Source organism: Sarcophilus harrisii, chromosome 2, assembly GCF_902635505.1.
Source record: "Sarcophilus harrisii chromosome 2, mSarHar1.11, whole genome shotgun sequence".
Classification (NCBI taxonomy): Eukaryota; Metazoa; Chordata; class Mammalia; order Dasyuromorphia; family Dasyuridae; genus Sarcophilus; species Sarcophilus harrisii.
In genome coordinates, this window is record NC_045427.1 from 577,309,747 (window position 1) to 577,324,521 (window position 14,775).

General features: G+C 33.8%; 1 protein-coding gene across 3 annotated transcripts in view; it reads left to right on the forward strand.

The window, feature by feature from the left end:
- INPP5F (inositol polyphosphate-5-phosphatase F) overlaps positions 1-14,775 on the forward strand; it is an 86,721-nt gene that overhangs the window by 36,155 nt on the left and 35,791 nt on the right. For 2 of the 3 annotated variants that reach the window (XM_031955954.1, XM_031955955.1), the window contains exon 3: positions 2,833-2,969. The exons of the other annotated variant lie outside the window; for it this stretch is intronic. In XM_031955954.1, the coding sequence (XP_031811814.1) occupies positions 2,833-2,969 (137 nt within the window). The remainder of the gene's footprint in view (positions 1-2,832; positions 2,970-14,775) is intronic. 3 annotated transcript variants of the gene reach the window in all.

Below are 14,775 nucleotides of genomic sequence, written 5' to 3' on the forward strand. Positions count from 1 at the left end.
AAGGTATTAATCAAATTTTAATTTAGTGGTTATAGTTTGGAAAGAAATGTCTCTTTTCTGTGGAATTATGTAAGTTAGTTCCTTTGCCCAAAGTAGTACTTTAATTAATTTTACTTGTAGAATCATAAGTTATGAATATTTATAATTTTATAGATATTGTGATTTTTTTTTTTGTCTGAACTGCATCACTTTAAAAAATTAGGCTTTGCATGTTCTCTTCCCTTCATCTTCTTACCCTGCTCTCAAAGACAGAATATTTATGACAACATATTCCATCATTCCCTTTAAATTATTTTACAGCCTAATGAGATTTCTTAGAAATACCTCAGTGTTCAGGCAAAAATTTCCAGTTTTGTTTTGTTGGATAACTTTTGGCCATTCTCAAGATTACCCCAGTGTTAATGTATTTGTAAGTTTTAATAGACTATCCTAACATAACCCTTGCCTTTGGCAAAGAGTGCATTTTAGTTTTCCCTTCTCTGCTACAATAGAACTCTTAAAAAATGGTAAAGGAAAATTTTTATACCTGTTTTCAATTCACTCATGATTATTCAGTTTCAAAATGAGGACTGTCATATTTGTGTCTGCTATCATTAGTGTAGTTACTTAATATTTTCATATAATTTTGTTTATATAATTACTCTTTTTGCTTGAAATATGAAATTAAAATGTTTTGATAAAACTTTGTACCTGTAGATAGTGTAAAGAACAAATGAGCAGTTGCCTTTTTTGATTTGCAAAAAGCAAAATAGCAAAATTAAGTTAAATAAATAGAAGATAAAGTTTTTTAAAAAGTTTAAAGGAATTTGGGACTGAGGATATCCTAACATTAAGCATAACAACACTATTGTAGAAAATATGATGTAGCCAAAATAAAATGTTTAGTTTTCCTACTGGATCCATCATTATTCCATGATTCCATCATTAGTATAATATGCACACTACATTAAAATTTTTTTTTTCACTTTAGTATCATTATGACAGTTGCTTGGTTTATTTGTACAATATATTTTATATACAGACACATCGTTTTTTTAATTATTTTATATTTAGGAAGTTGACATCTATTTTCATCGAAGTATATGGGTTTATCTGATTTGCCGTAAAACTGAATTGCTCCATCATTATGCAGGCCACACACTTTGAGGGCATGGCTTGTTTTACTAATCACTAACATAGTTTTATATTTAAAGATGGATCTAGGCTAATGTGTTCTTTTTACAGATGAATAAACTGAGGTTGCGGAAGAGTAAGAATTTGCTCAGTGGTAAGCAGATAGTAAGTAGCAAGGCTGGAATTCAGGTTCAGGTTTTTTAACTCTCAAATTCCATTAATGCTTTTTATATAGAATTAGAATTCATTTTTTTTGTTGTTGTATTTCCAGTGCCTTATACATAGTAGACCCTCAAAAGAATTAATGAATGGATGAAAAGGTGTTTAGTGAGCACTTAATTATGTGCCAAACACTGTGCTAAATGCTAGGAGCAACAAACAGAAAAAACAAAACAGTCTCTGCTGTCAAGGTACTCAGTCAAATTGAAGGAAATGGCACATACAAGAGTGTTCAGTTGCATAGTGGGGAGAAAGGCTGAAAAGTCCAAAAAATACTACTGTACTAAAGGGGGAAAATGGCAAATCCAGGGATGTTTAGGTTACATCAGTAGGGCAGATCAGATGGCAATATCTCAAAGGCTGGCAGGCATAGCAGTAGGGCAGATGGTAACCCAGAAGGCCTTGAATACACAATAGCAGGGCAGATGGTCCAGCTATGTGTTCTTCTATCTTATTGGAAGACTTCTAGTTGTAAGTCCAGGTTCCTCTAAGCAATTTAAGCAAACATGTTGCTTTGCTTCCTTCTGCCCCATCCCCCCCATGGGGGGGGGGGGGGGGGGGGGGGGGGGGGGGGGGTATTTAAGGAATGGGAAAAGAGTAGAGAGAAAGCTACCCTATTTATGGTTTTTGAAGATGATGAATTCCTACTTGTATTTTTTTTGTATCCACAGTATAAGATAGATTATCAACATATATTTATGATAAAGAATAAGTTAATCATTACAGTCCTTAAATGGCAATAATAAATGTAATAGAAACTCAGATGAAAATTTCCCCTCTCCACTGATCTTCAGGGGAATGGCATGAAGGGAAATTCAACCTTTCATCTCCCCTAAAGATTGTGATACTTAGGAAAAAAATGGGAAAATAAAGATTTTTTGCAGTTATTTTTCCTAACCTAACTTTTTTTCATGTAGAAAATAAATCAGGCAGTATATATTCACATTGATCAAAAATTCTTAAAGTACCATTTATTTCAGCTATTCATAGGATTTGTTTAGAGCTAGAAAGGACCTCAGTGATCATCTAGTTAAAAATATTTATAGAAGAGGTAAATGAGGCCCAGAAAAACTTGTCCATGGTTACACAGGCGGTAAAATGCAGAGAAATAATTCAAATCTAGGGCCTCTGACTTCAAATCCAGCTCTCTTTCCATTGTATCCCACTGTTTCATGTTATATCTACTAGTTATTTAGAAAGAAATCTTCTTTTAAAGAAAAAAATTGTCATGCTATCTCATTATAACACATTCTTATGCTCTATATTAGGATACTTCTAATTTAATCTTAATTTTAAAAATGAAAGGTAGAAATTGTTCACAAAGATCAGAGTAGCCATGCTTATAAAGCAAGTTGTTTTGTTTCAACTTTGTCCTTAACTTTTTAATCCTTTTTTTGAGGAATATTATAAATGAGATTATTTTGATAAAGCTCCTCAGTTTTCAAGGATAATAGCTCTGTATAAATACCAGGGTGGGTATTATTTTTCTTTCTTTTTCAGATCTCCCATGGTGGCTTATCTTAATTCGTCAGAAAGCCTTGATAGGAAAACTTCCTGGAGACCATGAGGTCTGCAAAATTACCAAAATTGCTGTATTATCACTTTCTGAAATGGAACCTCAAGATCTTGAGCTTGAGGTAAGATCAAACCTGGATGGGAAGGGGCGGGTTCTGGAATTTTAGCTTAATTATAATTAGTTAAATGTAGTAATACAAAATTGATTATGACTTACAGAAGTCACATGAAACTGGAAGGGGAAAAAATGAGCTTTTCCTATCTTTCTATAGACTTCTTATTCAAGAGAGCAGCTTAACTTTTTATAGAGGGAAAAAACCATTAAAAAAAAAAAAAGGTAATTGGGGGCAGCTAGGTGGTACAGTGGATAGAGCATCAGCCCTGAAGTCAGGAGGACCTGAATTCAAATCTAGCCTCAGACACTTAACAATTCCTAGCCATGTGACCCTGGCAAGTCACTTAATCTCCAACTGCCTCAGCCAAAGGAAAAAGAAAAAAAGAAAAAAAAGGTAATTGTCTAGTTAATAACATGCAACTAAATTATCAGTACACTTATTTATTTTTTTAGTACCTATACTAAGTAATTATTTCTGGGCAGTGAACTGGGCCTAGAATTGAATATAGTTAAGAGAGCTGCCTGGATTTTTGTTTGGGAAATTGTGTAGGGCTTTACCAAACTGTTCCCTGTGACACAGTAATTTCTCTTGCGATATTATATATTTGTGAATATTCAACTCAATTTCTGAAGAATCTGAACTGAAGATGTCCCAAAAGAGAGGTGTGTGGTAGTTGTAAATAGATTTTAATGTTTTCTGTGATGAACTGTATATTCAGAAAAATTATATAAGAGTTGTCTTCTAGGAACTATGTGATAACAACTAAAAAATTTTATCCTCTGACATTTTGGATAGATACTCCATGAAAGATTTATGGGAGAATCTTATAGTATGACAAGGCCTGAATGAATTGTGATTTGACTTTTAAGAACAAACTTATAAAAGTTAAGAAACAAACCAAGCTTGATAAAGTTTACACGCTTTAGGCTCAGCTCAGAGATCTTCAGTGTCTTATTAATAAACCAACTTTAAATTTAAATGAGAGTGATCTAAGGAGGTTTCTACTTTTATTCTTAATGATAGGAATAGAAAACCCCTCCACTTATTTCTTATTCTTCGGTTACCAGAATTTGTTGTTGCTAACTACAAATTGAATAAACTTAAGTAACTATAAGACAGAGCTATCCAGTCCAATATTCTCATGACAGCTTGAGCTTTTTATCTTTTAAGGGTCTCTGGAAGGAAGAACTAGGGTTTGAGATTATGATCTGAAAATACAGCTCGAGCTTGAATGTAGTGGGGTTAGGACCTAACCTTGTCATAGTCTTACATGTAAAAATAGATCATAACTTCAGAGTAAACCTCAGAGCTTTAATAAGTTATTCTTCAGGTCTACTTATGCTGACATCCTTCATTCTGTTTTTCCTGGGAGAGTGCCTTTGTTAGAGCTAAGGCTTCTTGGGAGGTGTATGTGAAAATTCCTTGATGGGGTAAAATTTGTGTTGGGCTATTCTGTTTGCACTCCTCAATGAGTAACTGTGACTTTTTCATTATCCTACCATTTGGAGGCTTAAGAAGTGTCTCTTTAAGGGTAGGTAGGATGGCATTGTGGATAGAACACTAGCCCTGGAGTCAGGAGGACGCCAGCCTCAGACACTTAACACTTCCTAGCTGTGTGATCCTGGGCAAGTCACTTAATCCAATTACCTCTCAAAAAATCCCAAATAAAACAAAACAAGAAGTAGTTCTTGGTCAGGAAAAGATTATAGATAGGCTCTACGTTTTTTTCCCCCCTGAGGCATTTAGGATTAAATGACTTGCTCAGGGTCACACAGCTAGGATGTTATAACTGAGGTCAGATTTGAATTCAGGTCCTCCTGACTTCAGGGCTGGTGCTCTATCCACTGTGCCATCTACCTGCCCCTAAAGAGACACCTAGCTGCTTCCTACTTTTACTTTCTTAATCAGGTTCCTTAACTATTTGTTAGCCACAAATTTGACACATTTTTGAGCCTCCCATCTGACCATTATTTAAAGTACAATGCAAGACTAAAAAATTTATTTTATTTTTTTATTAAAGCTTTTTATTTTCAAAACATATACATAGATAATTTTTCAACATCGACTCTTGCAAAACCTTGTGTTCCAAAATTTCCCCTCATTCCCCACAACCCCTCCCCCAGATGTCAAATAATCCAATAGATGTTATATATATTAAATCCAATATATGTATACATGTATATACAATTATCTTGTTGCACACAGAAAAATCAGATCAAAAAGGAAAAAATGAGAAAAACCAAATGCAAACAAACAACAGAAAGAGTGAAAATGCTATGTTGTGATCCTCACTCAGTTCTCACAGACCACTCTCTGGGTGTAGATGGCTCTCTTCATCACAAAACCATTGCAACTGGTCTGAATCATCTCATTGTTGAAAAGAGCCATGTCTATCAGAATTGATTGTCTTATAATTTTGTTGTTCCCGTATATAATGATCTCCTGGTTCTGCTCATTTCAGTCAGCATCAGTTCATGTAAGTTTCTCCAGGCTGAAATCATCTTGTTGATCATTTCTTGTACAACAATAATATTCATATATCGTAACTTATTCAGCCATTCTCTGATTGATGGGCATCTACTTGGTTTCCAGTTTCTTGCCATTACAAAAAAGGCTGCTACAAACACTTTTGCAGATGTGGATCCCTTTCCCTCTTTTATGATCTATTTGGGATATAAGCCCAGTACTACTACTAGGGATATGCATATGACAAAAACATTTTATAAGGAAATTTTTACAAATTTCAAGAATATTGTAAAAGGTTTGAATTGTTCTTTTGTTCTTTACTTAATAAGGAAGGTACTTCAGCTAGTTAAATGGAAAAGATATTGTTTTCAAGTACAGATTACAAAGTATTTTTTTCCAAGCAACACTGTTCAGTATCCTTTACAGTATACTGTGTTATCAGGCTTCTGAAGATTATGGTATTTGTTAATGGGGTTTAAGAAGCTACTCTTAATTATCCAAACTAATTGAGGACAAAAAGGAGCACAGATAAAGAAAATTATCTCCACTTCTTATTTTAAGAAGTAACTTCATACCCAGATCACTTTAGGAGACATTTTAATGATTCAAAACTAAACCATTTTAGTTTCAGCCTCTTGGCTTCCTCCCTTTCTTCACAATGACAATTTTTTATAATGATGCTTAAGAACAAAGAAGAAAAGAAGCTAATGGATTGGATAATGAGCCTCTAAATAATCAAGGATCAATTATTTTCCAATAAAAGGGCATGCATTTTGTTATCTTCTTCTAGATTTCAATGGAGACATTATTGAAAGCATGTGTACTATAAAGCAAATAAGTAATTATCACACAGGGCTATCTAGTCAAATGTTCTCATGATACAGTTTGAAGGGTCTCTTAGGAACATTTTATAGATATCTCACTTTCATTATTCTTGAGCCTGTGTTCTTGTGATAAGTCCAATAATTGATGACTTGATTGTTTTTGAGGAAAGAAATTATAGCAATCTGATTTTGTTTTCTCCAGACCTGTGATTTCTTCAGTTATGGAACCTCCCTGATGAGGAGGTTCTCTTTGACAGTGTGGAGTGGCCATGTTTCTGTACCCTTTAGTTTTGAAGAGCTTCTGGGATCACCAGGAGGTAGAGTAACTTGCCCCTGGGCAAGGATAGGCCAGAGCAGGATCAGAACACACATCCTGGCTCCTTGGCAGATCTGTTAACATGCCAAATTGTGACGAGGCACTTATTTTAAAATCCAATAAGCTGTAATATTATACATTGATTAGTTTGATTTCTTTTTCTTTCTATTAGTCTTCTTTTCATTCTCATTATTTTTGATGCTTATTCACATATAATTGCGCACACACACCTTATCTCTAAGAAAACCTTAAATATGAAAGTTACTGTGCTACACTTTGGTGTTCTTTTTTCTTTATATTAATCAGCTAGCATCTATTAAGTGCCTATTGTATATCAGGTACTATGCTAAAAATGGAGAGAACAAAGAAAACCAAAAACACAGTCTGTACTCCCACAGTCTAATGGGGTAACAGCATGCAAATTACACAAAGAGGGTGCCTCTGAAAGGCACCAGAATTAAAGAGAACCAAGAGAGGGTTATTGTAAAAGGTAAGACCCCAATTGATGCCTGAAGAGAACCAGGGATGCTGGGAAGTAGAGATGAGGAGAGGGAGAGCATTTTAGTATGTGAAACATGTTGCCAGCAAGTATTTTTTGAAATGTCATGTGTGGAGAACAGCAAGAAGGCCAGTAACATTGAGACATAGAATACATGGAAGACAGTAAAATGTACAAAGATTGGAAAGACAGGAATGGGGACAGATTGTGAAGCGTTTTAACAGCTGAACAGAAGACTTAATATTTGATCTTGGAGGCAATAGGGAGCCAGTGGAATTTTTTTGACTTCAGGGGGTGACATGGTCAGATCTGAGTTTAAGGAAGAACACTTTGTCAGCTGAGTGGAGGATGAACTGAAGTGTGGAAAGACTCTAGGCCTAGAGTTAAAGCATAATAAATCTGTTTCCATATTTTGTTTCTTGTGAAAATAGTTCGTTTTAACATTCAGTTGCCTACCCTTTGCCCACTGTATTGGGCCATTAAACTGTGTTTTCATCTTTTTTTTTCTCCCTGCAATTTTTAATTTCTCTAAATTGAAATAAAGAATCTGTAATGATAGTAGAAATGAGAGCACACATGTTCTCACTGTTTAGAATAGATCTTTAAAGTTTCATAGGCTTATATTCCACTTCTGCATATCCTGTTTGTTGTATTCCATTGCCTTAATAGATAGCAAGCATCGTTTTCCTTATTTGGTTTCCCATCAGACGTCCATTTTAAAATTCTAGCTTTACATAGCTAAAGATACATGTCATCTTTAAGGTAAAACTTTTTTTAATGAGGAAAATTATTAGTTCTTAATCTTAGTTATAAACTTATAGATTTAAAGATAATAGTACATAATTTTCTTTGTTGTCCTCTTCTTTTTTAAAGGTATGTGTACAAAAGTTATAATATAGAACTAAAGATCTTCCATACAGAGTTGGCTCAGCTTCTGGAAAGGGAATTTGATTCTACACAATTGTCATTAGTTGTTTAGTGTTTTAAAAAAATTGTAATCTCTGTGGGCCTTTTTTAGTCAAAAGAAAAATAAAAAGGATCCTAACAAATAATCTACATCCCTGGCTTTCAATCCCGTTTCCTGGAAAAATTATATAAAATTCTATTCTTTTTGTATTATTTTTCTTTTTGAAAATTGACTCCTGGGGCAGCTAGGTGGTACAGTGGATAGAACACCAGCTCTGAAGTCAGGAGGACCTGAGTTAAAATCTGATCTCAGACACTTAACACTTCCTAGCTGTGTGCTTAACCCTAATTTCCCTCAGCAAATAAATAAATAAATAAATGAAGGAAAGAAAGAAAGGAGGGAGGAAGGAAGGAAGGAAAGGAGAGAGAGAGGAAGGGAAGTAGAGAGAGAAGAAGAAAGGAAAGAAGGAAATCAATCCATATACAGGTCTTGCTATTAGACTGTTTTGTCCATTCTTCTTGAAAATAGGGCTTAAAGTTGTTTAAAAATCTGAGAAGGAAGTTATTACCTTGAATTATGAGACAGGCAAAGAGTGCCAATGGAGGAGTTTGCTGGAGTATATAAAATAATTAATATGCTAGAGAGAAGGACTAAATATATGCTAACTTTTACTTTAGAATATGGTTGTTGGCTGTTTTCCTTAAACCCTTTCTGAAAGGAACACTGTTGTTGAATAAAAGACATTTCAGTCATATATTTGGTCATTAATCAGCACCCCAGTTAAAGGATGGAAACCTTATCTGCCTTTGTTTGTATCAAGTAGTTTGCACAATAATTGACTTAGCATTTAAATGCTTTTCAACTGAAGACTGATAATGATAATGGAAGCTTTAATGTTTTCACAATACTTTCCTCCAAGCACTTTTGTGGGGTTTGTGTAAATGGCAGGAACTTTGGAGAAATATACTTAAAGCTCAGTATGATTGATTTAGTCCTACAACAAAGTGTTAACTCAGTGGAATTGATAATACAATGGTTATCTAGTTTTACATGTACTTAGTATTTAATATAGTTCTGACACCTAAGATGATGTACTTATAATAGAGTATATAAGAGCCAATAAGGACTGGACTAAAGACATTCCATCTCCCACCATCTTGGTGGCTGGCCTGTCCTATCATACAGAATTCCTGCCCTTTACAGGTGTGTAATAAAGTTATCCATATTTTAGTGAATGAGGTCCTGAGGGCCTAAGAGACTCTGTGACCTGCTTGCAATCCCAGAACTAGCATCTTCCAAATCCAGTACAGTATTCTGTTTGCTATAAACAGCCTTCCTCTGTGATGAAGGTCAACAGGCTTAAAGTTGAGTAACTATGAGCATGAATATTGATGTCACTAACTATGAAGGTAGTTATTGGTATGAAGAGGAAAGAGGGTGAGTCAGAGACAAGGGATGATAATTAAAAGGATGTGGTTTAGTGCAAATAGAATGAAACTCAAAGGAATCTCTCAAACATAGCTAAGAATGACAGGGGAGAGGTCTGAAAGTGGCATTTGGAAGGAGAGAGAATGCTGCCATGTCCTTATCCAGTATCTCAGGAGCGTGAGATATATAGCAGTACTAAAAAGGGTGGCAAAGGCCAAGATGTGTTGTGGAAAAATGCAAGCTCCTGTTAGTATGAGAGGATAGAAAGAGTCTGAGAAAAGAAGTTGCCTCTAACCAAAATGGAGAAGTTTGGAGTAGGGAATGGTTTTGGGGACAAGATAATGAGTTCCATTTGAGTTTAAGGTAATCAACAGACTACTGGTTATGGAGGACTGAAGCTGTGTTGGGGGACTAGGAATTGGGCCTGAATATGTATTTGTGGGAATATCATCTACATAGAGGTGATGTCTCTGGTTTTGTTATCCAGTTAGGTCGCCAAGATAGAGAAGAGGGAGAAAAAAAAGAGCTAAAAAAGAATCCTGAAGAGCACTCACAGTTAGGTGCCATGCTACTAATGCTGAACAATTAGGCAGGTAGCAGAACAAAGTAAGAGAGTACGATCAAGAAAAAAGAGGAAAGAATATCCAGGGGGAAAAGCCTATTTAAAGAGCATAAAATATGACAAGATAAACCAGGAAATATGATGATTGAGAATAGACTAAGACTTGAGAACCATTTTGTATTTTTCTTGGAAGTATCAGCATGTCTAATCATCATCATCATGTGACTATATTTAGTATATGATGAGGCTTCTTGTTTTTTTCAGTGTAAAACATTTGTCATCAATTTTGTTTTTCAGGTATATTTTGGTTTCTCTCCAATCTTATGATTCTGAAGTCAATTATTTTAAACCTTAGTTTAAGATTTTATAATTGTTCCATTTACATCTCATTTTATTAGCCCAACTTTTTTAGTCTTTCAGAATCTTATAAGATCTTTATTTTATCATTCATTTTATTAACTGTTTCAAATTTGATACACATATATTGTTAGTAAACCTTAAAATGAGCTTTCATAAATGCTGGCTATTATTATTTATTCAAGTTATTGATAAAAATGTTGAAAAACACAAGAAAAGAACATAGAACACAGGTCCCTAGAGCATTGTGTTATTCTTATTTTTTTTTCCACCAGCATTAGATCATGAGGTTAAGCATTTCTCTTTTAAAAGAAAAATTCTTAACACAAATAGCATTTTCATAAAATCAAAAAAGATTTTATGTGAAATTGTAAATCTCTATCATATTACTTGCTTTAAAAAAAAGATGTAGTAACATGACTAATGTGGAAATATGTTTAATATGATTGTACACGTACAGTTTCAGTTATTATCATCATTGGGGAGGAGAGAGTGAGTGGTTTCAAAAATGGAAATCTAAATCTTAAAACAGGAGATGTCAAAAACTAATAAATTTTTTAAAAGAAAAAAGCATGTAGTAAGTTCTGTACATTACCTTTAAATTGTTCTAGTTGTTTGTGCTTGATTCTGAACTTCTGTTTTCTTCTGTGCATTTTAAATGTTTCAGTTTTATATAATATAATTATAAATACAGTTTTATATAAATTGTAATTCTGATTTTCTCCTCACTCTATTTTGTGTCAGTTTGTACTACGTAGGATTCTCTGAAGTCATCTCTTTTTTTTTTTTTTTTTTCCATAATTATAACTTTTTATTGACAGAACCCATGCCTGGGTAATTTTTTACAACATTATCCCTTGCACTCACTTCTGTTCCAATTTTTCCCTTCCCTCTCTCTACCCCTTCCCCCCAGATGGCAAGCAGTCCTGTACATGTTAAATAGGTTATAGATACAATATATATGTACAGAACCGAACAGTTCTCTTGTTGCACAGGGAGAATTGAATTCAAAAAGTAAAAAATAACCTGGGAAGACAAACAAAAATGCAAACAGTTTACACTCATTTCCCAGTGTTCTTTCTTTGGGTGTAGCTGCTTCTGTCCATCATTGATCAGTTGGAACTGAGTTAGATCTTCTCTTTGCTGAAGAAATCCACTTCCTTCAGAATACATCCTCGCACAGTATTGTTGTTGAAGTATGTAATGATCTCCTGGTTCTGCTCATTTCACTCAGCATCAGTTCATGTCAGTCTCTCCAAGCCTCTCTGTATTCATCCTCCTGGTCATTTCTTATAGAACAATAATATTCCATAAAATCCACAATTTATCCAGCCATTCTCCAGTTGATCGGCATCCACTCATTTTCCAGTTTCTGGCCACTACAAACAGGGCTGCCACAAACACTTTGGTACATAAAGGTCTCTTTCCCTTCTTTAAGATTTCTTTGGGGGTATAAGCCCAGTAGAAACACTGCTAGATTAAAGGGTATGCACAGTTTGATAACTTTTTGAGTATAGTTCCAAATTTCTCTCCAGAATGACTGAATGTATTCACAATTCTACCAACATACACACAAATATATGCACACACACACACGTGTGTGTGTGTGTGTGTGTGTGTGTGTGTATGTATGTATGTTTATATATTCAGGATATGTATGACATCTTTACAAAAATTGACCAATATATGGCACAAGTACTTGAAATGTAGAAATGCAGAAAAACTGAAATATTAAACTTTTCTTTTATGAACTAAAATGTAATTAAAAACATTCATAAAAAACATTTAAGAATTGATAAAAATTTCTTTTTTTCTTTTTTTTTTTTGGCTGGGGCAATTGCGGTTAAGTGACTTGCCCAGGTTCACACAGCTAGGAAATATTAAGTGTCTGGAGGCTGGGTTTGAACTCAGGTCCTTCTGACTTCAGGGCCAGTGTTCTATCCATGGTGCCATCTAGCTGCCCCCAGAATTGATAAAAATTAATTTGAAACTAAATAATTAAAAAATGGGTCGATTAAAGAATAAACCATAAAACTAATACATAATGTCATTGAAGATAATGCTAACAATGGGACAACGTACCACAGTTTTTAGAGAAAACATATATATTTCTAAATAAGCAAAAGAAAGACATTCAAATTGGATAGTCATTAAAAATAATAGCAGCCTAGAAAACCAACAAATTAATAAACCTCAATTAAAAATACTAATAAAAATCTTGAAAATCAGACAATTGACAAACTGTAAGTATTCTCCAGAATTTTTAATTAATAAATTAAAGTAGGAGCTTTTCAAAATAAGAAAATATAAAACATTACCCGTATCAAAAAAGGAAAAAGATCACACAAAATGAGGGAAAATAAAGGAAATTATTTGACACTAGCTTAATTGATGAATACATTTACCAAAAAATATAAAATATTCAGAATTAAAAGATAAAGAAATAGAGAACATGGTTTAATGCCCAATCTCAGAAAAAGAAATTGAACTAGCCATATCTCCCCCAAATGAGACTAAATAAATTTACAAGCAAATTCTGTCAAAAATGCCCCCCAATTAATTCCAGTATCATGTAATCTGTTTAAAAAAATAAGAAAAGGAGTCCCACCAAATTCCTTTTATGCTACAAATGTGATCTTAATGTTTAAACTAGAAAATCAAAATAGTACTGTAAGATGCCTAGTGAATTTTGATACCCAAATTTTAAAGTATTAGCAAGGAGATTCTGGCAGTATATCCAGAAGTAATATTATATGACTTGATTGATTTATATCAGGAGTACATGTGGTTTCATTATTAGGAAACTATCAATATAATAGATCATGTTGAAACAAGAACCAAAAAAGTCATAGATTATAGCAATCAATAATTTAAAAAAAAAACTTCTTACAATTTATTTTAAGCATTTAAAAAAAGTTTCTAATTTTTTTGTTTCCCTCTCCTCCCCCATCTATTGAGAAGTCATGAAATATAATATCACTTACACATATGAAATCTTGCAAAACATTTCCATATTAGCTATGGTACAGTAAAAACAAGAACAAAAAAATCCCAAGAAAAATAAAATGTCAGAAAAATTATGCAGCAGTCTTTATTTAGATTCCATTATTTCTTTTTCTGAAGGAGAATGGCATATTTTCTCATAAGTTCTTCAGAATTGTTTTGGACCATTTTCTTGATTAGAACAGTTAAGTCCTGCCCAGTCATTCATTGTACAATATTTTCCTGGTTCTGTTTATCTCATTTTGTATCAGTTCATGTAAGTCTTCACTGAGTTTTTTTTTTTTTTAAACCGTCCTGTTCATCATTTCTTTATTTTTTTTTTCTTTTTTTGCTGAGGCAATTGGGGTTAAGTAACTTGCACAGGGTCGCACAGCTAAGAAGTGTTAATGTGTCTGAGGTCAGATTTGAACTCAGGTCCTCCTGACTTCAGACTCATCCACTGCACTTCTCAAAGCTATACCTCAATTAGAAACATCAGCTTGATTTCACGTTGCCGGCCTAACCATCATTAACATTTTCTGCTAATTCCAACTACAATTCATTGGTATCGAAATAATTTATATCTATTCTCCAGAAGAAATCCTCAAACTCCCAGAAATTCCGTTCCCTTGAGAGAAAAAACGAACTAAAATCTATTTGCCCCTTTCATCTGCCCTACTATTATAGGCATCTCTACCTTACCTATTATTATACTTTTCCCTTGTCTAGTTTTTACAACGCCTAAGCGTTGACTTTCTAATCAAATCCAAATTCTACAAATCTGACTTATCCGACTCATCACCAAACAAATAATAACAATATATAATAACCTTGGTTGAACATGAGCCCTTATACTTATAACCCTTATCCTATTTGTTGCTACCATAAACCTTCTGGGACTCTTCCCTTACTCATTCACCCCTACAACACAACCTCTCAATAAATATCAGTATACCTAGCTGCCTCCTGTTCATCATTTCTTAAAGCACAATAGTATTCCATCCTAATTTTATACCACATTTTGTTTAGCCATTCCCCAATTTTGATGGGCATATTCTTGTTTTCCAATTCTTTGCCACCACAAACAGCTGCTATAAATATTTTGGTATATATGTCCTTTTTCTTTTTCTTTGCTAACTTTGATTTACAGATTAAGTAATGGTATTGCTGGATCAGAGGGCTTGCAGTTTTATAGTCCTTTAGGCACATTCCAAATTTTTCTCCACATTGATTAAATCACTTCACAACTCCATCAATAGTGCATTTGTGTCCCAATTTACCCAACATTTGTCACTCTCCTTTTCTATTATATTCCTTTTCTATTATATTAGCCAGTATGATAGTTTGAAAGCTGGAATGTCCATTGTCACCACTACCATTTTATATAGTGCTATAAATACTAGTTAGAATAAGATAAGAAAAAGAAATTGAGGGAATAAGTATATACAGTAAACAAAATTAGTCCATTTTG